The 26,499-nt window shown below is 48.5% G+C and overlaps 1 protein-coding gene across 1 annotated transcript in view; it reads right to left on the reverse strand.

Annotated features, from left to right (window-relative positions):
* Nucleotides 1–753: 753 nt before the first annotated feature.
* The window catches only part of TPST2 (tyrosylprotein sulfotransferase 2), a 64,820-nt gene continuing 39,074 nt past the window's right edge, over nucleotides 754–26,499 (reverse strand). The window contains exons 2-7 of the mRNA XM_054470532.1: nucleotides 19,583–19,654; nucleotides 15,768–16,697; nucleotides 11,246–11,444; nucleotides 7,669–7,719; nucleotides 3,199–3,247; nucleotides 754–1,248 (exon numbers count right to left, since the gene is read on the reverse strand). Of these exons, the coding sequence (XP_054326507.1) occupies nucleotides 3,206–3,247; nucleotides 7,669–7,719; nucleotides 11,246–11,444; nucleotides 15,768–16,609 (1,134 nt within the window). The 5' untranslated portion in view covers nucleotides 16,610–16,697; nucleotides 19,583–19,654 and the 3' untranslated portion in view covers nucleotides 754–1,248; nucleotides 3,199–3,205. The remainder of the gene's footprint in view (nucleotides 1,249–3,198; nucleotides 3,248–7,668; nucleotides 7,720–11,245; nucleotides 11,445–15,767; nucleotides 16,698–19,582; nucleotides 19,655–26,499) is intronic.

Consider the following 26,499-nt stretch of genomic DNA (forward strand, 5'->3'; position numbering starts at 1 on the left):
TCATGTGATTGCCTTATGTGACTGACATGCAATAAAAACCTAGACCCCAAGGCTAGGGTGAGCTTTCTGGCTGGTAATATTTAGTATGTGTTGTCACATATCATTGCTGGGAAAATTAAGTGTGTCTATAAGACTCCTACCGGGAGACGACAACTGGAAGCTTGAGGCTGGTCTCTCCCGGACTCTGCCCTATGCACCTTTTTCTTTTGTTGATTTTATTTTGAGATGGAGTCTTGCTCTGTCACCCAGGCTGGAGTACAATGGTGCGATCTCTGCTCACTGCAACCTCCACCTCCCAGGTTCAAGCCTCCTGAGTAGCTGGGATTACAGGTGCACACCACCATGCCCAGGTAATTTTTGTATTTTTAGTAGAGACGGGTTTTCACCATGTTGGCCAGGCTGGTGTCGAACTCCTGACCTCAGGCGATCTGTCTGCCTTGGCCTCCCAAAATGCTGGGATTACAGGCGTGAGCCACTCCACCTGGCCTCTTTTGCTGATTTTAATGTTTATCCTTTTGCTGTAATAAACCATAAACATAAGGATAATAGCTCTTCTGAATTCTGAGTTCTTCTAGCCAACCATCGATCCTGGGGGTGGCCCTGGGGACCCTGACACAGGAATTCGGCTGTGCCTTACATGCACCTATATTCTCCAGCTTTTTGCTCATCACAAATCTACCTGACAAAATCCAGTATGGAAAGAAAAAAAAAAAAAAAAACCCTATTCATTCAGTAAAGTAAGGCACAAACAAATGAGCCTCTGTTCACTTTATTCAAAGAGTATTTTTTTTCTCTGTGAAACTAGGTAGAACTGAGGGGGAATCAAAGAAAACCTCATATATTAAATTCTTAAATAGATTCTTTGAATTCAAAGTAAGGGTCAATAGGAGAGGCACAGGTTGTGGGCCTTGTCCCAGCAAACAAAGCCACCAAGGCAGTCCTGCAAATTAAGGAGGATGGCAAATCTGTCTCTTAAAAAAAAGTTCTTGAGGGAAAAAATATAAAATACCTAAGTTTCAAAAGCCGGACTACTTCTACACCCTTCGTTCTCTACCCTGGAGTGTCCAGAGATAGAGAGTTTCGAGGTACGTTTTCAATGATTCAGCTTTTGCAAACATATGCAAATACATTCCTCATCAGCAGTCCTGTTTTGGCGATTAAAAGCAAGCAATATGCTTGGATTAGAGGTCCGATTTCCACTTAAATGCAGTTTCTTCTCTTCTTGGCAACGAAGTCATTTGCGGAGATCTGAAAGGGGGGAAGACTGTGTTAGGCTCAGAGTAATAATTCTGAAATAGATCATTTATATTTATACATGTGATTGCAGAACATACTGTCTTCATCCATTCGCATAAGCATGTAATGTTTTAAGAATGCATCCCAGATGGCCAGAGAGAGTTTAAATTTAAAAACGTTTCCTGGGTTCTTCCCCGCATCTCATCTTGCATCCACTTGACCTCAAATATACACTTTTCTTATGGACACAGAGCAAATGACAGTGATTATGTGATAAATACTGATGAATTCTTGGAGGCAAGAGAAGGATTCATGTTTGTTCAAGGCCAACTCTGTACCCAGGATCAGCTAAAGCACCTCTATATGGTATCTCATTTAAACAGTAAAACAAGTAACGAATCTGCTTTTGTCAATGAGAAGGTCCAGGATTCTACTAATGATCTGCAGAAAGGGAGCGAGGAAACAGAGTTAGTGAGGAACAGGGAGGAAAGGTGTTTTTCATGAGAGGGTTCTTTTCTTTGGAATAGAACTATGGGATCTTGGGTAGGTGTGGTGGCTCATGCCTGTAATCCCAGCACTTTGGGAGGCTGAGGTGGGCAGATCACTTGAGGCCAGGAGTTCGAGACCAGCCTGGCCAACATGGTGAAACCCCGTCTCTACTAAAAATACAAAAATTAGCTGGGTGTGGTAGCGCACACTTGTAACCCCAGCTACTTCGAAGGCTGAGGCACGAGAGTCACTTGAACCCCAGAAGGTGGAGATTGCTGTGAGCTGAGATCGTGCCACTGCACTCCAGCCTGGGCAACAGGGTGAGACTCTGTGTCTCAAAAACAAAAACTACGGGATCTTAGTGCAACTCAAGATGGGAACCCTGATAATGACAGAGTCCTTGCAGGTTGGAGCAAAGTAAATTGAAATAAAAACTAAAACATATGCTGATTGTTTAAAAATAGATAAAGAGACTAAAAATAAGAGTCCAAGCTGGAAGCTGTGTTTCCATGTAAAATAACCTCTCTTGAGGTTTCCTTTAACCTGATCATAGAGGCTGGGGGACAGAAGGAAGTGAGCTCACTCATGCAGCCTTAACTCCAGTGCCCAAGTCCACAGCAAGGGCCCAGCACTTCAGAGTTTCCAAGTACTCCCACCGGGGCCAGCTCACGCCATCTCATGGCCAACCTCAGAGGTGGGCAATGATGAATTCCCATTCTCCAGATGAAGAAAACAGGGGCTGAAGGAAGTTAAACCTGGAGATCTTAAATCTTTGAATTACCAAGTTCAAAAAATCCCTTTCCCCACCCCTTAGTAGAAAACGGATGGATAAATGTGCACTTAAAATCATTCACTAAAAGCAAACCTGGGAGGAATTCTGTCCCTTGCTGGCTGTGTAGCCTTGGGCAAGTCAAAGCCCTTCCTTCTCTGTGCTTTGGTTTTCTCTTCTGTAAAATGGAATGATCATGTCATCCGCCTCCCAAGGATGCTGAGGGTTAAATGAGTAACACAGGACCAGTACCTGGCCCAACGGCCATGGGGGTTATTCTTAGAACAGAACGGCTTGTGACTGTTATTAGAACATTAATTGCTTTGGCCCAACGCTGATGCTGTTTTTAGAAGCCAGACTGGCAGACAGCATGCTGTGCAAAAATGGTTCCAGAATCTCCCCCTCCCCCAACATAGTGGTCCTTCCTGCCCCGTCCCCAGTGTCAGACAAACCTTTTTCTTGTTGGTTCAGCGTTAATCCCTCTCCCTGTCCTTGATCCAGAGCTAGAAAACTAAGCCTTGATTCTATAAATAGCAACCCCAGTCTGTCACCATGGAAACCTCTGTTGGGGCTGGGTCAGCCCACCCTAGTGGACATGTCTCCCCCAGGGAGGCTCTGGAAGAACAGAAAAGTGGCTTTTCAGAAAAGTGGCTCCGGGGCCACCCAGAAGCAGCGGGAACCCCCAGTGAAGTCCACAGGCTTACCTGGAAATCACGAGCTTCCTAAGTGGGAAGAGGTGCTGTTCTGGTTCACCTGGAGAAAGACAATATACAGAAGAAGGGGTCACGGCCAGGTGGGGGATGCCTCGCTGTCTTGAGGGTCACCCCTCAGCATCACTGAGTCATGCACATGCTTATTCATGGAGTATTTACTGTACATCTACTATGTGCCAGGTGCTGGGATAGCGTGGTAAGCGTGACAGACCCAAACCTAGGATCACGGAACTTACGTTCGAGTTGGAGAAAAAGCCTATTGAACACGCACAGATGCAAGAAAATGTCAAACCTGGGCAATGTGACAGGCTGCTATGAGTGATCAGTATCTGTGCTACTTCAAAAACGGTGGCCAGGAAAGGACTCCACAAGATGGCATTTCAGCTGTGGTATAATAATAAATATTTGTTCATTGTCCCCAGTTCCTGGCACATAGCTCCTCAAACTCTTGGAATCTCTGAAGGAATAAGGGTATCTTGGCCGGGCGCCATGGCTCACAGCTGTAATCCCAGCGTTTTGGGAGGCCGAGGCGGGGGGATCACCTGAGGTCAGGAGTTGGATACCAGCCTGGCCAGCATGGCAAAACTCTGTCTCTACTAAAATACAAAAATTAGCCGGGTGTGGTGGCGGGCACCTGTAATCCCAGCTACTCAGGAGGCTGAGGCAGGAGAATCGCTTGAACCCGGGAGGCAGAGGTTGCAGTGAGCCAAGATCATGCCACTGCACTCCAGCCCTGGGCGACAGAGGGAGACTAGGCATCAAAAAAAAAAAAAAAAAAAAAGGTATCTTTTGCATGCTAATGACATGACTAATGGCTGGGGGTCCCTAGATAGCTTCAGGATTAGGGGAAGGGGGTCTCAGAAAGACCAAGGCATGATTAGAGGGTTGGAACTTTTTTTGTTGTTTGAGACGGAGTCTCACTGTGTTGCCCAGGCTGGATGGAGTGTGGTGGTGCAATCTTGGTTCACTGCAACCTCCGTGTCCTGAGCTCAAGCAATTCTCCTGCCTCAGCCTTCCAAGTAGCTGGGACTACAGACGTGTGCCACCACAAACGGCTAATTGTTTTTGTATTTTTACTAGAGACAGGGTTTCACCATGTTGGCCCGGCTGTTTTGAACTGCTGACCTCAAGTGATCTGCCTGCCTCAGTCTCCCAAAGTGCTAGGATTACAGGCGTGAGCCACCACACCCAGCCAGAGGGTTGGAACTTTAAGCCCCACCTGCCTTCTCCCCTCCCTGACCTCCTGGGAGGGGAGAGGGGAGAGGGGAGAGGGGCTAAAGGCTAGGAGCTGGAGATTGGGCAATCACCCATGACCCATGATTTAATCAGCCTCTATGATGAAACCTCCATTGAAATCTCTAAATGACAGAATTTGGAAAGCTTCCTGGTTGGTAAACACATTGAGAGGCTGGGAGGGTGTCATGCCTGGAAAGGGCATGGAAGTTTTGTGACCCATCCCCCATACCTCACCCTACGCTTCTTCCATTTGACTGTACCTGAGTTGTATTCTTTTTTATGAGACAGGGTCTCACTCTGTCACCCAGGCCAGGGTGCAGTGGCACGAACATGTGCCACATGTGCCATACCCAGCTAAGGCTTTCTCTTTTTTGTAGGGAGATGGGGTCTCACTGTGTTGGCCTTGAATTAAAAAAAAAAAAAATTAATGAGATTTGAGAGCTAGGGACCATGGCTTCTGAGCATTTCCTGGTTGTTTGGGGAGAGGTCCCACTCCCTTTGTGGGAATCAGAGACCTATCTTTTGCTGACGTCAAGAAAGTAGCCAGAATTAGTGAGCACTAATTTAGTATTTGTTTTAACCAAAAAGATGATGTAGGCAGAACAACACAGTGGGGATGAGGAGAATTATCCAGAAACTGAAACTTTTCATTTTTGCATGTTGCCTTCGTTTTTGTTGTCGTTGTTGTTGCTGTTGTTTTTAAGAGACAGGGGCTCCAGCGATCCTCCCACCTCAGCCTCCTGAGAACCTGGGACTGCAGGCATGCCACTGCACCCAACTCCTGCGTGTTGCCTTTTTTTGTCCACCTGAATATGCATTTTTACATTAGTTGCAATTGTATGGTATGAGCTGCTTTGTTTTGCTTTCTTACTATTTTTTCATCATTTGGGTTTCACTAGCACCATTTTGGATGGCTACAGATATTCTGTGGAGTGCATGTACCACCAATTACTGACTGCTTTCCTAAGAATGGTTCCAATTTTTGCAGTATTTTAAATGACATCACATCCTGATTCTGCCTCTCTTCTGTTGGGTGCTGAAGCTCTACTGAATCATTCCCTTAGAATTCACTTTTAAAAAATGGAATCATGCTTGAACCCAGGAGGCGGAGGTTGCAGTGGGCTGAGATGGCGCCACTACACTCCAGCCTGGGTGACACAGTGAAACTCCGTCTCAAAAAAAAAAGGAATCAGCAGGTGGAAGGGTTCAGATCTTTTGAAGACTCTTGAACAACAAGGCTAAAAGTGTTTTACAAAAGGGTTGGGGTCAGGAGCAGTGGCTCACGCCTGTAATCCCAGCATTTTGGGAGGCCGAGGTGGGTGGATCACTTGAGGTCAGGAGTTCGAGACCAGCCTGGCCAACATGGCGAAACCTCTTCTCTACTAAAAATACAAAAATTAGCCAGGCGTGGTGGCCGGTCCCTGTAATCCCAGTTACATGAGAGGCTGAGGCAGGAGAATTGCTTGAACCTGGGAGGCAGAAGCCGCAGTGAGCAGAGATCACGGCATTGCACTCCAGCCTGGGCAACAAGAGGAAAACTCCATCTCAAAAACAAAAACAAAAACAAAAGGGTTGGGCCAGTTTCTACTTCCCTGCCATGTATGACATATGCAAGATGTCTAGCTGACCTGGGACTGGTTTTTGTTGCTTTTAGGAACAAAATACGAAGGAATGGCATACCCCCACGTTCAGGAGGGCTGCCCTGCAGATAAGTTGTGTCAAGCCTCTATTTCCAACCCTCATCTCCATACTGTCCTCCACTGTGCACATAATGTCATTCTGGATGTCGTAAAAACTGGAAATGGTCTTGAAGAAGCTGTTTAGTAAATGGTAGCACATGCATTCCACAGAACACTACGTAGCCATCCAAAATGGTGCCAGTGAAACTCAAAAGATAGGAAAATATTAAGAAAGCAAAACAAGGCAGCTTGAACATGAAAACTGCAATGAACATTCCTGTAAACCACATTGGGGTAGAAACAAACAAAAATATAATTGCAACGAATGCAAAAGTGCATACACGCTCCAGAGGTTTTGGCCACACTCCCTACTTTCAGGTATTTACAGTTCCCTCTGCCGGGAAGCCTTTTCTATCCAGATCTTTGTGTGGCAGACCTAGTTTTAATCTTTCAGATATTGGCTTATGGGTGTTTTCCAATATCAGTGACCATTTCTCTGATTATCTGGATACCAACTGGGTGTTCAACAATTCAGTTCAGTTCTGACACTGGCTCCCAGACTTACTTAGCATCAGCTGCCATAGATTAAGGGCCCAGTTCCACAACTGCCCCACTTTAGATGCCAGCTGCAATGGCGTGCGCAAGCTATCCCCACTTCTTCCCAGCCAACTTCAAATCTGGACGTTCCCACAACCCCCACTCTGGTTTGATAATTCACTAGAACAGCTCACAAGACACTAGGGAAAACACTTTACTAACTGCTACCTGTTTATTATAAATAATACAACTCAAGCTTGGGCAACATGCCAAAACCCTGTCTCTACAAAAAACACAAAAATTAGCCAGGCATGGTGGTGTGTGTCTGTAGTCCCAGCTCCTTGGGGGGCTGAGGTGAGAGGATTGCTTGAGCCCAGGAGATTGAGGCTGCAGTGAGCCATGATCACACCACTGCACTCCAGTCTCAACAAGAAAGAAAGCCCAAGAAAAAGTCCCCACGAAATCCCTCCAACTGCATTCAAGCCAGAAGATGAAGTGAGAGGCTGCTTCCTGGCAGAAGGGCCACTGAGATGTGGCCCCAGCTGGATCAGTGCTTAGAGACCCTCTGGTCCAGCACACATCCCCACAGCCCTTTTTTTTTTTTTTTTTTTTTGAGATGAAGTCTTGCTCTGTCGCCCAGGCTAGAGTGCAACGGCGTGATCTCGGCTCACTGCAACCTCTGCCTCCCAGGTTCAAGCGATTCTCCTGCCTCAGCCTCCCAAGTAGCTGGGATTACAGGTGTGTGCCACCATGCCCGGATAATTTTTGTATTTTTAGTAGAGATGGGGTTTCACTGTTTTGGTCAGGCTGGTCTTGAACTCCTGACCTCGTGATCTACTTGCCTTGGCCTCCCAAAGTGCTGGGATTACAGGCAGCCAGCTCACATCCCCCTTTTTATAATGGGAAAACCATCAACTAGACTGGAGAAGTGACACATCTAAGGGTATACAGCCAGATGGTGGTATAGCTGAGAAAGACAGAATTCGGAATTCCCTTTGGGGTTTCTAACCTGAAAATATCCTTTCAGATTGGCTGGTGTTTTATAGTCCCCTTTCAAGACCTAAGGAAGAGAAAAAGAAATATCACTATTATGAAAATGACCAAAAAATAAAATTTAGTCATTCCCAACACATCCAAGTCATCCACCCATCCACCTCGCCACCCACCCATCCCTCCATCCAACAAACATTGATTAAGCACCTCTTCTTCTAGGCATTATTCTAAACATTGTGTCTGGTTGACATGATGCTAACCAGATAATGGAAATTCCTGTTCCCCTGGAGCTACCGTTCTAGAGGGGGCACCAGATAACACACAAGAAACAATAAGCATAAACAAGGACATAGCAAACCATGGGAACTGTTGTGAAGAAAGTACAGTAAAGAGGTGGGATTAGGAGTAACTAGGGGGCTTCTTTTGAGTGGGTGGTCAAGAAGGGACTCTTAGGCCAGGCGCAGTGATTCATGCCTGTAATCCCAGCACTTCTGGAGGCCAAGGCAGGAGGATCACTTGAGTCCAGGAGTTTGAGATCAGCCTGGGAAACATACCAAAACCCCATCTCTAAAAAATTAAAAATTAGATGGGCATGGTGGCATGCACTTATAGTCCCAGCTACTCTGGAGCTACTCCAGCCTCAGCTGGAGGATTGGTTGAGCCCGGGAGGTTGAGGCTGCAGTGAAGTATGATCACATCACTCCACTCCAGCCTGAGTGACAGAGCGAGACCCTGTCTCTAAGAAAATGAATAAATAAAAATAAAAAGGGCCTCTTGAAATAGATAACCTTTGAGCTGAGAACCAAACGACAAGGAAAAATAGGTAGGCTAAGCTCAGAAGAAAAAGCCCTCCAGGCATATGCAACAGAGCAAAGGCTCTGAAGTTAGAACCAGAACATTTCAGGCCTTTCCGCTAGGAGTCACATTTAAAAATAAAATGAAACAAGGGAAATTAATTCTAATAATATCTTTTATTTAACCTGATATAGCTAAATTTTTTTTTTTATTGAGACAGGGTCTCACTCCCATAGCCCAAGCTGGAGTGCAGTGGTGCGATCACGGCTCACTGCAGCCTCCACTTCCCAGCCTCAGGTGATTCTCCCACCTCAGCCTCCTGAGTAGCTGGGACTATAGGCACGTGCCACCATGCCTGGCTAATATTCAATATTTTTAGTAGAGATGAGGTTTCACCATGTTACCCAGGCTGGTCTCAAACTCCTAGGCTCAAGCAGTCTGCCTGCCTTGGCCTCCAAAAGTGCTAGGATTATAGACATGAGGCATCATGTACAGCCTATGTAAAATATTAACATTTCAATATGTAATTTATATAAAAGTGACTAATGAGAAATGTTACATACTTTTTTGTCCTAAGCCTTCAAAATCTAGTGTATTTTACACCTAACAGGAACCTCTCACTGTGGACTAGCCTCCCTTTACAGAATCAGTGGCCACACATGGCTAGTGGCTACCGTATGGGACACTGCAGGCAGAGACGATTCCATCAGCATAGATGTCCTTTTAGCCACTGTGTTTACTGAGCCCCAGGATCCATTACTGGAACACACAGGGTCCACAGCACACACAGAAACACACAGGCATGCATGCAAACTCACAGGGCTTAGTGAGAGGACTTATCTTCGCAGTAACAGCCAAGCTATGGCAAAAACTAAACCAGGGATCTAGCACTTGCCAAGACTTGTTGACCGCCCCAGGCAAGAAACCTCTTTGGATGAAAATCAGAGACAGCTTCCATTTTAAATAAACAAACACAAAAAGCTCCAAAGAGCTGATGTTAACCACCAGTGCTCATGAAAATTATTTGTGTTTTATAAAATACATAATGTCAGGCCTTACTCCAGAAGCGTCTGACCCATATCCTGCGACAAGCCAGGGGCAGCCAGCCACCTTTTAAGGAGACCCCAGAGGAGCCACTGCTGGGCCCTTGGCTGAGAACAGTGAAGTAAGCAACATCCAGCCCACTACTGCTGTGTCCCCAGCTGGCCCTCACCTCTGCTTCTGAGAAGCACCTGGGGCTGGATTGTGAGATCACTACCATCTTTTTAATACAGTTAATTAATTTTTTATTTTGATAATACATGTACAACCCATAGGTAGATAAAAGTATGTAAAACACCTAAGTAGGGTTTAAAGATTACCATTATTAAAGAATAATAAAATAAAAATTAATAATATAATAAAAATAACAAACCACATCTGGGTTGCAGCCATTCACCTGTCAATGTCGGCTGGTATGTACGTTGAATCTGAGTATTTCCATAAATAGATGTCTGCAAAATCAACTAATGTCAAGAGGAAGAGGAACTCACGAGACCCACAAAGCTTACACTTCAATTACAAGGGCACAGCCCCCAAAGCTCAGTGTTAGTAAATTCCCCTTGTTAAAGGGAGATCAGTGAGTGTTGGAGAGGTGCTAATGACTTTTTAGCACCAAATGGAAACTTTCTTCTTGAGCCAACTGAAGAGTTACGGAACTAAGAGACGATTAACTTTTTTCCGTTGTGATTCAATATAATAACTGTTTACTTCCTAAAATCAGCACCCGCTCAGAAATGCTGAGCTTAGCTTAAATTAAAGACTCTGGGTCTTAATGATGTAAGGGCTATGAAAGCTCTTCCTCAGGCCTGGGTCCCATTTTCAAATATTTGCCTATAAGGAAGTTAGAACACAGCACTTACAGTAAACTAGAAGCTGTAACGGCAATGTATAAATAAGGCCATCAACTTGTTAACTGTTCTTTTACCCAGTGGGTGTTAGCCTACTTTAACACTTCAAAAGCATTTTGTCAGTCACTGGAGGCTCACACCTGTAATCTCAGCACTTTGGGAGAGTGAAACAGGGGCATCCCTTACGGCCAGGAGCTCTAGACCAGCCTGGGCAACATAGCGAGACCCCGCCTTTATAAAAAATAAAATTAGCTGTGCATGGTGGCGTGCACCTGCAGTCCTAGCTACTCAGGAGCCTGGGGTGAGAAGATGGCTTAAGCCCAGAAGTATGAGGCTGCAGTAGCTATGACTGCACCAGTGCACCCAGCTTGGGCAACAGAGCAAGACCATGCCTCAAACAAAACAGTACAAAACAAAAAAGTCATTTCCCTTCACCACCTTAACTAAGGAGAATTTTAGACGTAATTTAAACAGCCCTAAACTCACATTTGTCTGAGAAATCCACATTAAACCTTATAAGGCAAGAAAGGGACCAATAGTTTATTTATTTATACCCCCTCTCAACAAAGACTTGAGGTGCTTTACAAACAGATAAACAAATAGCCAGGGAAATAGGGGTAAAAATGTAAATAAAATTAGAGAAGTAAGATGAAATTAGTGTACAAGCTGGCCTGCTGTTAGATGTTAGAGTATGAGAGACAGGCTACCAGTTGGCTTTGAGCTTCCCTGCAGCCCAAGCAAAACGGAAATACAAGCAATCATGTAGTTCACTGTGTCCATCAGATATGAACAAATCAGATGACCAGGAATTGAGAGACTGAACATTTCCTCAGGTGGCTGGAGTTTCCACATCTGCAGAAGCCCCAAATCCCCAAGAGGACACTTCCACAAGTACAGGTGCACACTCACCCGCTGTGTGTTGTTGATGACGAAGGGGTCAGGGTTGCCATAGTTGGGGGGGTTTGCATAAGGGTCATAGCCGAGCTGAGCCAGCATGGGGGCGATCTGGGCCATGTCCCGCACCACGTCCCCAGGGATGTGGCCAGTCCACTTGGAGAGTGCTTCCAGGTTAACAGGCTTGATGACCTGGTCCGTGGACCGCTCGATCCTGGGGAGAGAGGAGACGCTGGAGAGGGTAGGGCAGACCCAGATGGCGCCTGAGCGGGTTCCCTGCTCAGCCACTCTGGGGCAGCAGGAAAGACTGAAGAAACTTGGCCTCCACCCAGCTTTGCCCCATCAACTGTGAGACAGCAGGTGAGTCATTTTTGCCTCCTCATACCTCCTCTGTACAATGGGAACACAGCATGCAGTGAGAAGTCAGAAGAAAGTACTAGCAGTATACACCATTGGTTCATACATTCTGCTTTCTTGACTTCTCCAGCTTAAAAAATAACAACAGTTTAAGTCAGGCACAATGGCTCACACCTGTAATCCCAGCACTTCAGAAAGCCAAGGCAGAAGGATCACTTGAGCTCAGGAGTATGACACCAACTTGGGCAACATGGTGAAACCCCATTACAAAAATAAGCTGGGCATGGTAACAAGCGCCTGTAGTCCCAGCAGCTGCTCAGGAGGCTGAGATGGGAGAATTGCTTGAGCCCAGGAGGTTGAAGAAGCAGTGAGCCTGAGCTGTGATTGTACCACTGTACTCCAGACTGGGCAACAGAGAAAGACCCTGTCTCAAAAAAAAAAAAAAAAAAGAAAAGAAACACTTTTTAATGTATATGACTAACATGAATATTTTGTCCCTAAAAAAAGTTATAAAACACTAATGATAAAGCTGTAAGTCACTGTGTTCATCACTGCCAGCCCATCAGCTTCCTACAGGCACTCAGCCTTTGCATTGTGGAGCACACCACCCTCTCTAACCTTTTCTTTTAGAGTAGTTAAGAGCAAACCAGGGAGCCAGACTGCCTGGGTTCAGACGCCAGCTGTTCCCCAGCTGTGTGGCCTTGGGAAAGTTACTTCACCTCTCTGAGCCTCAGTTTCCTCTTCTGTAATTGGCAATGTTAATAGTACCTACCTCACTGGGGTTGTCTGAAGAGTAAATGAGTTAATACAAAGAAAGTGCTTAGAAGAGCATAGGCACATTGTAAGTTCTTTTTTCTTTTTGGAGACGGAGTCTCACTCTGTTGCCCAGGCTGGAGTGCAGTGGCGCAATCTTGGCTCACTGCAACCTCCACCTCCTGGGTTCAAACGATTCTCATGCCTCAGCCTCCCAAGTAGCTGGAACTACAGGCATGCACCACCATGCCCAGCTAATTTTCATATTTTTTGAAGAGATGGGGTTTCACCATGTTGGCCAGGCTGGTCTCGAACTCCTGACCTCAAGTGATCTGCCCGCCTCAGCCTCCCAAAGTGCTGGGATTCCAGACATAAGCCACTGTGCCTGGTCAACACATTGTAAATTTTTAATAAGGGTTAGCACGCTGTCTCTCCTGCGTGCACGCTCTGTCTCTCTCCCTCTCTGTCTCTCTCTCACACACACACACACGTCTGCAGCTGTAAAACAAATATGCTACAGTTTTTTTCCCCCACTCAATACCTCATTCTTTTTGCCAGCTATGTAGCCTTCCTCCATCACTTATTTTTCCGTTCCCCTGAAGACAGACATTTAGGTTGTTTCCAACTTTTCACAGCTACCACGGAATAACCGTCATCTTCAACCTGCTTCCTAACTCTCCCTGTAACAGGCTTCCCAAGCCACCTGAATGATGCAGATCTTACCAATTATAACTCAGGGGCCTGACAGGATGAATGGTGGGGAATCCCCAGGATCAAGGGCCTAGTTCTAAATGCTTTCCTCCCAACTAAGAGGTGACTTGGGAAAGAACAGAAAGAGGCAGCAAAGGGAAGACAAGACCGGGAATGAGGTGAGGAGAACAGGGGAAGGTGAAAGGGTGTGGACTGGTGGGTAGAACACAGATTCAGAGGCTGCAAACCTGGATTTAAATCTTAACTCTAACCAATATGTCAAAAATCTCGAGTATGTGCACAGCTTTTGCCAAAATCCTTGTCTCTAGGACTTTATGGTGCAGAAATGAGGTGGACACATCCCAGAACATGAATGAGGGCAATGCTTGATACACGTCAGTAAAACTGGAAATAACCGAAGTGTCCAACAATAGGGAATGTGAAGTCGAATATGGCAATCCATGTAGCAGCCTGTTGCACAGCTATTCAAAATGATGCTGCAGGTCAGGCGCAGTGGCTCATGCCTGTAATCCCAGCACTTGGGGAGGCTGAGGTGGGCAGATCACCTGAGGTCATGAGTTCGAGACCAGCCTGGCCAACATGGTGAAACCCCATCTCTACTAAAAATATAAAAATTAGCAGGGCATGGTGGCGGGTGCCTGTAATCCCAGCTATTCCGGAGGCTGAGGCAGGGAGAACTGCTTGAACCCGGGAGGCAGAGGTTGCAGTGAGCCGAGATTACGCCACTACACTCCAGCCTGGGTGACAGAGCGAGACTCCGTCTCAACAACAAAACAACAACAAAAATGCTGCTACCAAAGAGTGCTGGCTGCCACTGGCAAGGGCTCCCACACCACCATGGAAAAAGGCTACAGAGGAGTATGTTTTGTTGGACTCCAGTTTCATCAATAGGCCCTGAAAATGGTGCAGTAGTCCACACATCAAGATCTGGGTGGTGAGATCATGGGTTGTTTCTCTGTTCTTCTTTGGTGTATCTTTCCTAATTTTCTATAGTCAAGATGTATTACTTTGGTAATCTAATATTTTTGTCATAATAATTTATAAAATCCTAGCTCCAGCACCAACTGGCTGGGGTACCCGGCGTGTAGGAACTTCGTTGCTAGCGGAGAGCAGCTGCAAGCCTCTAGCTCTGCTCTGGGCCTGGCACGGGCCCAGCAGGGACCAGCCATGGGAAGGACCACCCTTTCGCTGAGCTCTCAGGATATCCAGAGCCTGATCAGGATGGGAAAGCGTGGAAACTGCACATTCTGCTCCAGCATCGTTCAAAGTGCTCTTGGGTCTCAGGATAGGGACAGCAGCTTTTCCAATGGAAGAAGGCAGGGAGCAAGGGACAGAGGGAGGAAGGAAAGGAAAGGATGAGGGGGAGTGAAGGGGAGGATGGGAGGAGTTCTGGACATGGGGAGTTTAAGAACACAATAGACCAGGCGCCTGTAATCCCAGCACTTTGGGAGGCCAAGGCAGGAGGATGGCTTGAGCTCAGGGGTTGGAGACCAGCCTGGAAGACATACTGAGATCTCATCTCTACTAGGAAAAAAAAAAAAATGAGCTGGGTGTGGAGATGCTCGCCTGTAGTCCCAAATACTCGGGAGACCGAGGTGGGAGAATCACTTGAGCCCAAGAGGTCGAGGCTGCAGTGAGCTGGGATCGTGCCACTGCACTCCAGCCTGGGCAACAGAGTGAAATCCTGTCTCAAAAAAACAAAAACAAAAACAAGAAAAACCCCAAAAAACAGACCTGGGTTCCAATCCCAGCACCATGCTTTGTTAGCTGTGTAGCCTGAGGCCAGTAACTTCTCCTCTGTGAGATTCAGTTTTTTGGTCTATAAAATGTGGGTGAGAGGTGTTCCTATGTCCTCAGGTTGCTGTGAGGATTAAAGGAGATAAACTTGTTGGGGGCTTAACCCAATACTTGCCATACAGTAGGCACTCATTAAATGACAATGGTGAGGATGAGTACTCCATCAATAAAAGCAGTATCAACACTAAAATAGTAATAATAGCACCTAACATGTATTAACCTATTTGATGCCCACAGGTATCTACAAGGTAGGCAAATTATATTTCCATGTTACAGATGAAGCACGGGGGTTGAGTCGCTTTGCCCAGGGTCACACAGCTAGGAAGTGGCAGAGCTGAGGTTTGAACCCAGACATCCTTGTTCCGGAATCTGTGCTCTTAACCTTTACCTACTATTGCCTTACTACAAAGCATATTCAAAGTTTGCAGATTCTAGGCCGGGTGTGGTGGCTCATGCCTGTAATCCCAGGACTCTGGGAGGCTGAGGTGGAAGGATTGCTTGAGGCCAGGAGTTTGAGACCAGCCTGGGCAACAGGGCAAACCCCATCTCTACCAAAAATACAAAAATTAGCCCAGTGGCACATGCCTGTAGTCCCAGCTACTCAGGAAGATGAGGTGGGAGGATCACTTGAACAGGGAGGTGGAGGCTGTAGTGGGCTGTGATCACGCCACTCCACTCCAGCCGGGCAACAGACCGAGACACTGCCTCAAAAAACAAACAGCCCAGGAAGTTTGCAGATTCTCTCAGAAAGGAGAGGAGTAATTGTTGTCATTTTTTGGGATAATGAAACGGAGGCTCAGAGAGATATAGTGACTTGCCCAAGGCCACACAGCTCAAGAGAGGCAGTGCTGATCTTCTTGCCTGGCGCCTCTGACTCCAGGGCCAGAGTCTGAGTGGAAGCATCAGGGGCTCCACTCACTTGGACAGGGAGACACCACCGGGCTTGCCAATGAGGTCTTCATGGTGGAGGACAGCATCGCTCCAGGCGATGCCGAGGAAGTCGAGGATGAGCTTGAGTGAGCGCCTGGGGTGCAGCACCAGCTGCTCGTAGTACACAGGCAGGCACTTCTCCTTGCCCACCTCCATGCACTGGGCATACATCACCTCGATGGCCTTGTTCCACTTGGTGAGGCAGTCACGGTAGCTGCTGAGGTCAAAGCCCGCGATGGTGACTTTGCGCGTGATCATAGAGTGCACGGAGGCCCGGCCGTCCCGCACCATCAGCAGGAACTTGGAGTTGGGGAACAGGCGCGACAGGTAGACCGAGGACTTGAGCGTAAATGGGTCCTTGTTGCAGAGCACGCGGGCCGGCTCTCCGTGCTTGGCAATCACCTCCAGGATGAAGGCCTGCATGGCGGCGTCCAGTACCTCATCCGTCACCCCCGCCTCGTCCAGCCGCAGCTTCTCACGGCCAGACTTGGACCAGGCCTGGCGCATGGCCAGCACGCGCGGGATGATGCGGGTCTCCTCGCCGCAGCGCACCTCGGGGTGGGCGTCCAGCATGGCGCGCATCAACGTGGTGCCACTGCGAGGCACGCCACCCACGAAGATGAGCGGCATGGTCTTGCTGTAGCGGTATTCCACGTGGTTGGTGCCCACCATCACCAGTTCCTCCTGCTCCGGCCGCATGGCCCCCCGGGGGCTCCGCAGGCCCGCCAGCACCGCCCGGCACTCTAGCACCTGCTGCCCCAGCTGAACCGCCAGCACCAGGACCAGGGCGCAGCCGGCTGCCAGCAGCACCCTCCGAACCGACAGGCGCATGCTGGGCCGGAGGCGGGGTAGGCCTGGCCTGAGGGCCCGCTTCTGGGGCTTCAGCGACAGGTTAGCGGGCAGCCCGCCAGGCCCACATCTGGGGAGAGAGGGGGACACGCATAGTCAGGGAGGTCTGTGAGCTGTGAGCTCTCCAATAACTGCAAAGCCCTATAACTGCAAACAAGAGGTTGCTGACATGAATGCAGAGGGCACCTTTCATAAGCACTAGCTGTGTGCCTGGCACCCTACTGGGCACTTTTTAAAAAATTTTTTTTGTTTTTTTTAAAGAGACGGGGTCTCACCATGTTTCCCAGGCTGCTCTTGAACTCGTGGGCCTGGGTGATCCTCCTACCTGTCTCCCAAAGTGATGGGATTACAGGCATGAGCCACCCGGTCCGGAAGATCATGAGGTCAGCAGATCGAGACCAACCTGGCTAACACGGTGAAATCCCATCTCTACTAAAATACAAAAAATTAGCCAGGCATGGTGGTGGGCGCCTGTAGTCCCAGCTACTCGGGAGGCTGCGGCAGGAGAATGGCGTGAACCTGGGAGGCGGAGCTTGCAGTGAGCCGAGATTGCGCCACTGCACTCCAGCCTGAGCAACAGAGCAAGACTCCGTCTCAAAAAAAAAAAAAAAAAAAAAAAGGCTGGAGTGCATTGAGTGGTGAGATCATAGCTCACTGTGGCCTCGGACTTCTGGGCTCAAGCAATCCTCTGCCTCAGCCTCCCAAGTACCTGGGACTACAGGCACACACCACCGCACCTGGCTAATTTTTAGAAACAGGGTCTCGCTTCAAGTGATCCTCCCGTCTCAGCCTCCCAAAATGATGGGATTACAGGCATGAGTCACCCCATCTGGCCCAAGAATATTAGTGATTTCTACCATAATCATTGGTTATTTACTTATTCCAACATTTAATGAGCACCTGCTATGTGCTGGGAGCCTCAGCCTCCGAAGTCTACTCTTACTATGGACCTGTGCCTGAGAGGGACTGATGGGTTCTACCTGCATAGGTGAGGGAAGGCCTCCTGCAGGAGGTAGCCTTCATGCAGAATTTTGAGTGGTGGGTAGGAAACAGGCGGGTGGGGAAGGGAAAGAAGGATGTTCCCAGGAAAGGGAATAGCCAGCGCGGAGCTACAGGCAGGAAAGGATGCAGCACGACTGGGGAACTGCAAGTGACTTAGTGAACGGAGGGTCTGGTGGAAGCCAGTGGGAAGGCAGCATGCCTTTTTGGATGTGAGGTTCCACCCAAAACCACCCAAGGGCCCAGTCTGCGGCTGGGCCTATCCACCTGCAAGGGCTTGGGCTGCCTGTGCCTTCTTAGGCTATAGCAAGTGGAAAATAAACATCAAAGCGGAGGGAACACAGGCCTGGGGTGGAAACTGCTAAGAGACTAGGACTTCCTGGCCGTGTGGCTTGGGAGAGTCACTTCCCTCATCTTAGCCACAGTCTCTTCAGCTGCAAAATCAGGGTGGATCCACTGACCTCAGAGGCTGCTGTGAAAATATGAGAAGCAGCTGACAAACCAGAGATGGCTCTCAGGCTGGGGTCACCGGCCTCTCTGTGCATTGGATAATTTCCCTCTCTTCAGAAAAACGTGCTGTTGAAGTTCTGCTGAAGAGGTTGGGGCTTCATTTGTACCCTCGATTCAGGGTCTGTGATGGGGAAAGCTAATTCAGAGCTACTTCCTGTGGAGAGGCAAGCTGAACAGGACATGAAGCCATTCCGAAATCCCTGCAACAACACTTGGTCTTCATCAGGTGCTCAGTGAAATTCTCCCGAGACCTGTGACCAGAATCCTGTCAGTTATTAGGATTTCAGTGACAGCGTCCCCACCTTGGCTGATTTTTTTTTTGTATTTTTAGTGGAGATGGGGTTTTACCATGTTAGCCAGGCAGGTCTCGAACTCCTGACCTCAGGTGATCCACCCGCCTCAGCCTCCCAAAGTGCTGGGATTACAGGTGTGAGCCACCGCACCCGGCCAGCTTCAGCATTTTATGTTCAGCAAAGGTGTTCGCAATTACGGAGCATAAGCTCTGCTAAAGCATTTTCCCTGCAGTATCTAAGCTCAAAGAGATAAAGCAGCTTGCCCAAGGTTGCATGGCCAGGGTGGGAGTCCTGGATCAGACCAGGCCAAGACTGAAGAAAACAGCTCAAAGCAGGCAAGTCAGAAGTGAGCAGAAGACAGCAACGACCTTCACGATGGCTTAAGAAGAAAAAGCAGGGTGACTTTGGACACAGAAAGCAGCCTGGAACCCACAAAACAGAAAGTAGCTTCCTGGTTACCCAGAGCTAGGGACCCCACTGTGGAAGGAGCTAGAGGGCCCAGCCCAGGGAACTAGGCCTGCCCAACACCCTCATCACCCTGCTGGACCCTGGCAAGGGAGGTGTCCTGGCATCCTCGCAGTGAGGATGATAGGTGAGGGCTTCCAACTTGGAGTACCACACTCCAAGGTTCAAATCTTACTTCTGCCACTTGCCAGCTGGTGATCTGGACAAAAGATATCACTTCTCTGAGCTACTTTCTTCTCCAAAAAAGGAATAATAATACCCTTTTCTCAAGAAAGCTATTCAGAAGGCCAAGGAACTCCTGTGGGGTGCTGAGAAAGCATACCTAAAACACCAACATTAGCAGAACGGGACACAAGAGGGTTTGGGTTCTGGCTGTGCCTTGAATCTGCTCTGTGACACTGGGCAAGTCCCCCGCCCACTTTGGGACTCAGCCTTCTCTCTCCTATCACCTGGAGAATCGTCTTCCTAAGAGACAAGGAAGATGCTCGTGTCTCTATGATGCTTGCTGGGATGCAGCTTTTTCTAGTACCAGATTTCCAACCTGCTGGCTGAATAGAAAGGTGAAAACCAGCCAGGGGAGTTTGCCCAGGCACCCAATCATGGAGGCTGGGGGCATGGAGGGGACTTCTGGAGGGCAGTCTCAGGAGGGGCCGGGACTCCAGGGGAAGTTCCTTCTGGGTGCACTTACCTCCCTTGGGCACTCTCATCTCTGGGCTCCAGCCCTTGTGCCTGTGTGCCAAGGCTGTCTGCTGGGAGAGCCCTGGAGAGGCAAAGGAGATATTGCATCAGGGATGGGCACCGTGGAGAGGGGCCAAGCCCCTGGCCCCTTCAAAGAGGCAGAGTGAGGGTTCAGGCTCCCAAGAGCACCGGACAGTGACATTTGGGAGAAGGACTCTGGAATGCAGGGGAGGCTGCTTCAGCTCAAGATACCACAGCTGGAGTCTCAACTTACCTGCTCCTACAGGGAATGAACTGGCTCACTTCTCAGGCAGAGAGGTGTGAGCTGAAGTCTGAGCTAAGGCGCTGCTGCCTTAGGGAGCCCCTGGTTTATGCCAACCAGGCCTCTCCCCTCCTCTTGGCCTAGGGACCTTGGACTCCAGGAAAAGTAAATATAACAATAAGCAACAACAACCACCACAACACACCACTATTGCCACCTGAGATGGCTGGGTATGGTTGATCAGGTTGTGGACTGCACAATTCCAAACGGTACCATAGGCCCAGCTTACAAGGAATATGCTGCTTCCTGGAATTGAACACAACATCCTACTATCACCACCTAACACTGACCAAATACTGACCACGCAAATACCTGTGTCATTTAAACCCCAATAAAAGGAAAGTGTGATGATCCCAATTTTACAGATGAGAAAGCATGACACCAAGAGGAAGAGCAACTTACCCAAGGAATGGATGGAAAGAGTTTCACCATCCAGATCTGTAAGACCTTCCTAACACTTAATCTCCCGTGGTACAAGAACGAGGCTGTGTCCACGATGAGTCCTGGCAAGTAGCCAGAACCAGGCCAAAGTGGAATCTAGGGGATCCTTATAGCTTTAGGGCTGGGTGTATATATCTCCCAGTGCTGTGTCCTTACCGTTTAGGGTAGGGAAGATTTTTAGTCCAATTCATACCTTCCCCCGTTTTACAGATGGGACAACTGAGGCCCACAAGGAGAAATCATTTTACAGACTCACATACTGAGTCTGAAGCTAAACCTCCCGCCTGTCAAGTCCTGTTTCAGGAGGTGGGTAGTTTGGAATGCAGCTCTGGAGTTGGCCAACTCCTTGAGTATACATATCACTCCTCTGAGACTTTTCCTATTCTGTAAACAGGAGGTTTTAACCAGGGTAACAACATTTTAAAATCTCGGCTTTTTAAATCTCAGCCAGGCCTGGCATGGTGGCTCACGTCTGTGATCCCAGCATTTTGGGAGGGAGAGGCAGGAGGATCGCTTGAACCCAGGAGTTCGAGACCAGCCCGGGCAATATGGGGAGACCCAGTCTCTACAAAAAATAAAAAATTATCCAGGTGATGGTACATGCCTATAGTCCCAGCTACTTGGGAGGCTGAGATGGGAGGATTGCTGAAGCCCAGGAGGTCGAGGCTGCAATGAGCGTGATTGCGTCACTGCACTACAGTCTGGGCAACAGAGCAAGACCGCGTCTCAAAAAAAAAATAGAAAAAAAAAAACAACTCAGCTTTTATTATTTGTGCCATGATGGCAATAAACAGGCTGCAGGCTATTGACTGCATTTCTTGGTCCTCCATTCCTTCCTATTCACTCACTCCTTTTCTCCATACCATTTTCCTATTCCTGAAATATCAGGCCAATTAGGACATCTAAACCCAGATGGAAAAGGGAACGAAGGTGTAACCACAGCAACTAGACCCCCCCAACAGGTCACCCCCAAACTACAGATACTCAAGCCCCGGCACTCCTAGGACATGGGCGGCCAATGATGTGAGGCCTGCTCTTTTGGAATAAATAAAACCAATTAGGAACCAGGCACTTGAAGCTCTTCCAGAGGCAGGATGGCTCGCCCAGCTGCCCTCAGACAGCTCTTGAAATGCCAGCGAGCCCAAGAGGCCTGCCAGCCAGGCAGCTCCCATGGCCCACGAGCCCAGCCATCCCCCTCCAGGGAACACAGGCCCTTTCAGAGCAATGGAATGGGGTTGTCAGGGCTGTCAGTCATTTGGAGCTGTGCATCCAACATGCAGCTGCCAGCCACATGTAACTATTTAAACTCACCTTAGACAACATTAAATACAATTAAGAATCCAGCTTCTCATTTGCACTAACCACACTGCAAGTGCCCAGAAGCCACAAGTGACCAGTGGCTACTGTACTGGACAGTGCACATTTAGGATGGGGTGGGCCAATGATGGCCCAATCCAACCCAGGGCCTGTTTTCAAAGCACCCTTGAACTAAGAATGATTTGTAAATTTTATCAAGGGAAGAGGGTGAAGGGAAGAGAAAGAGGAGAGAGAGGAGGAGGAGCAATGGCAATAGAAACCACATGAACACCACAAAATTTGAAACATTTACTATCTGGACATTTATAGAAATTTGCTGATCTCTGCACTAGAACATTCCCATCACTGCAGAGTGTTCTGCTGGGCAGTGCTGATTAGAGGGCAAATGAGAGGGAGGGGTGGGAGTCAAAGAGCTCTCCTTTTCTTCTTTTTTTGTTGAGATGGGGTCTCACTCTGTCCAGCCCAGGCTGGAGTGCAGTAGCATGATCTTGGTTCACTGCAGCCTTGACTTCCTTGGGCTCAAGCGATCCTCCAAGATCCTCCCATCTCAGCCTCCCAGGTATCCAGGACTACAGGTGCATGCCACCATGCCTGGCTAATATTTGTATTTTTGTGTAGAGATGGAGTCCCGCTATGTTGCCCAGGCTGGTCTCAAACTCCTGGGCTCAAGCAATCCTCTTGCCTGTGCCTCCCAAAGTGCTGGGATTTCAGGTGTGGGCCACTTCATCCAGCCCCTCCTTTTCTTGTAGGAGGAATGTATTAAATACACAGCACCCCTGTGTATTTAACACCAAAGCAAGGGATTTCCGTGCCCCACCTGGTTTCATACTCACATCAACCCAATCAGGTGGGTGGTGTCACGTTCTCCATTTTAAGCTAAGAAAGGCCCATGTGGGTGCAGGGTGAGCACGACTCTACCACACAGCAAAATCACCAACAAATAGAAACCACACTTAAGAAAAAAGACAAGAAGGAAATAAGACTCAACTGCTATCAGGTAACCAGGCAGGGGGTGGTGCACGCCTGTAGTCCCAGCTACTCGGGAGGCCGAGGTGGGGGGATTGCTTGAGCCCAGGAGGTCGAGGCTGCAGTGAGCTATGATCGAGCCACTGTACTCCAGCTTGGATGACAGAATGAGACTGCCCCAAAACAAACAAACAAAAAACATTGCTACCAGGGGTGGTACTCGGGTGGTAGGTGATATTTTTCTCCTAAAAACATAACTTAATGGTGTCATTTTATTGTCTTGCCATATGATAAAATAATAAAGTGACTAGTAATTTTTGAATTGTATGCCATACATGTTATGGGCCCAGACTGCTTGGGTTCAACATCCTGCTGCACTAGCTACTGGCTGAAGGACCTTGGCAAGTCACTTAGTCTCCCTGAGACTTGGTTTTCTCGTCTGTAAAATGGGGATGATAATACAGGTCAAGTAGCCCTAATCCAAAATTTCAAAATCTGAAATGCTCCAAAATCCAAAACTTGTTGAGTGCCAACATGATGCTCACAGAAAACGCTCATCGGGTGTGGGGCATGGTGGTTCACACCTGTAATCCCAGCACTTTGGGAAGCCGAGGTGGGAGAATCACTTAAGCTTGGGAGTTCAAGACAAGCCTGGGCTGTTAATACAGCAAGACCCCATCTTGAAAGGAAAGGGAAGGGGAGGGGAGACGGACGGGGAAAGGGGGGGGGGCGGGGAAGGGGGAGGGGAAAGGAAAGGAAAGGGGAAAGGTAAGGAAAGGAAAAAGAAAAGGAAAGAAAAGAAAAGGAAAAAAGAAGAAAGGAAGGAAGGAAGGAAAAAAGGAAGAAAAAAAGAAAAGCAAGGAAGGAAGGAGAAAGAAAGAGAGAAAGAGAGAAGAAAGAAAGAGAAAGAAAAAGGAAGGAAGGAAGCAAGCAAGCAAGCTCATCAGAGCATTTTGGAGTAGGGATGCTGAACTGATTAGTATGATGCAAATATTCCAAACTCGGAAAAAATTCAGGCTAGGTGTGGTAGCTCATGCCTGTAATCCCGGCACTTTGAGGGCTGAGGCAGGAGGCTCACTTGAGCCCAGGAGTTTGAGACCAGCTTGGGCAACAAAGTGAGACCCCATCACTACAAAAAAAAAATCTTTTTTAATTAGCCAGGTGTGGTGGTGCTTGCCTGTAGTCCCAGCTAACTGGGATGCTGAGGCAGGAGGATCACTTGAACCCAGGAGGTCAAGGCTAAAGTGAGCCATGATCATGCCACTGCACTCCAGCCTGGGTGTCAGAGGGAGATCCTGCCTCAAAAGAAAAAAAAATCTGAAATCCAAAACCTTTCTAGTCCCAAGCATTTCAGATAAAGGGATATGCAACCTGTAACACCTCCTAGAAGGGCACTTTGAAATGTGCCCAGTGCAAATGAGAAACTAGTCTTGTAGGAGTGCTGGGAGGTATAAATAAATTAGGGCATGTTGGAATAGCACCTGGCCCAGAGCAAGTGCTACCTGCCTGCTGGCTCTTGTTTTCAGCAAATCCTTGTATGGTGGAGATTTTTATCCCCATTTGAGAACTGAAGAAATTGAAGCTCCAAGACATGGAGTGATTAGCAGAAGCCACACAACAAGTAAGAAGAAAGGCCAGTTTCCGAATGCGGTTCTGTCTCCAAGGTGCCATCCCTAGCGTGGTGTCATGCGGCTCATAAAACAGGGGCAGCAGCCAGGCACAGGGGCTCACGCCTGTAATCCCGGCACTTTGTGAGGCCGAGGCGGACAGATCACGAGGTCAGGAGATCGAGACCATCCTGGCCAACACAGCAAAATCTCCTCTGTACTAAAATACAAAAAATTAGCCGGGCATGGTGGTGCGTGGCTGTAATCCCAGCTACTCAGGAGGCTGAGGCAGGGGAATCGCTTGAACCTGGGAGGCAGAGGTTGCAGTGAGCCGAGATCGTGCCACTGCACTCCAGCCTGGGTGACAGAGTAAGACTCTGTCTCAAAAAAAAAAAAAAGGATCAGATTCAGATTAAGCCAGAATCAGTTGGTTGTTGGAAACAGCCTGGTTTCATTTCACCAGGTGAAATGTGGTGACTCACACCTATAATCCCAGCACTTTGGGAGGCTGAGGCGGGCAGATCACAAAGTCAGGAGATTGAGACCATCCTGGCTAACATGGTGAAACCCCCTCTCTACTAAAAATATAAGAAAAAAAAAAAATTAAGCAGGTGTGGTGGCAGGCACCTGGGAGCTCCCAGCTACTCGGGAGGCTGAGGCAGGAGAATCGCTTGAACCTGGGAGGCAGAGGTTGCAGTGAGCCGAGATCGTGCCACTGCACTCCAGCCTGGGCGACAGAGCAAGAATCCGTCTCAAAAAAAAAAAAAAAAAAAAAAGAATCAGATTAAGCCAGAATCAGTTGGTTGTTGGAAACAGCGGGGTTTCATTTCAGCAGGTGTGGTGACTCACACGTATAATCCCAGCACTTTGGGAGGCCGAGGCAGGCGGATCACGAAGTCAGGAGATCGAGACCATCCTGGCTAACACAGTGAAACCCCCTCTCTACTAAAAAAAAAAAAAAAAAATTAGCCGGGTGTGGTGGAACGCGCCTGGGAGCTCCCAGCTACTCGGGAGGCTGAGGCAGGAGAATTGCTTGAAACTGGGAGGCAGAGGTTGCAGTGAGACAAGATCGGGCCACTGCACTCCAGCCTGGGTGTCAGAGGGAGACTCCATCTCAAAAAAAAAAAAAACAGGAGACCATGGGAGGAGACTTTGCTCCCTCTTTCCGTTGACCCTGAAATGCCCCTGGAAGGGAGGGGGCTGATCAATCTAAGAGATCCCCTTAGACTCAGATTCATTCATTCCACCAATGTTTACTGAGCAAGTACCATGTGCAGGGCCCTGCTCAAGATACTGGGATACATCAAGGGCAACAGACAAAGGTTCCTGCCTTCACAGAGCTGACATTCCAGTGAGGAGCCAAAAAACCAGTGTGTGAGACAATGACACCAGTGATAAAGGCTCAGAAGCAAATGCCCATGATGAGAGGCGGAGGCATTCCACAGGGGTTAAAGAAGGAAAGAAGGGAGTGACATTTGCACTGAGACCACACTGAGTTTTGGCTCAAATCTATAGGAACTTTCTAAATCATCATTTCTCCAAGCTCAGCAGATCAGGAGGTTCCCAAGAGAAAAGCGGCAGGGGGGCAGGGAGGGGACAACAGCGGGGAGCTGGCAGTGCACAAAGCCAGCTCAGGAGGTCACTGCACTTACAGAGTGGCCCTGGAGCAGGGCCCAGTGCCCACGTGCTCAGGCTCAGCCATCAGCCCTGCGATTGCTCCCCATGGGAACCAGCTCCCAACATTCCATTGCCATGGCTATTCTCAACCCTACCAGACCACGCTGACCACACCACCTCCCACCCACCACGCCCCAACCTTCTGCAGAGCTGGGGAGACGCAGGTCTCTTGGGCAGGGGTCCCTGGGAATCAGGGACCTCTGACCTATTGCGGGGGGAAGCCAGCCAAGAAAGCCCTCCGGATTCCAATGGGGTGTGAGTAAGGGAAAAATAATTCTGAAGCTCTGGACACTGCTTGAGCATAAAAAGCATGCAGAGTGGTTCAAGAGGGAAAAAGGGCAGGGAGGCTGGCATGCGGCCTTAAAAATATTAGCTCAGGCCAGGCACGGTGGCTCACGCCAGGCATGGTGGCTCATGCCTATAATCCCGGCACTTTGGGAGGCTGAGGGGGATGGATTGCTACAGGAAAGGAGTTTGCGACCAGCCTGGAAAATAAGACGAAACCCTGTCTCTACAAAAATTAGCTGGGCATGATGATATACACCCCATAGTCCCAGCTACTTGGGAGGCTGAAGTGGGAGGATGGCTTGAGCCTGG

This window comes from Pongo pygmaeus, chromosome 23, assembly GCF_028885625.2.
Source record: "Pongo pygmaeus isolate AG05252 chromosome 23, NHGRI_mPonPyg2-v2.0_pri, whole genome shotgun sequence".
NCBI classification, from domain to species: domain Eukaryota; kingdom Metazoa; phylum Chordata; class Mammalia; order Primates; family Hominidae; genus Pongo; species Pongo pygmaeus.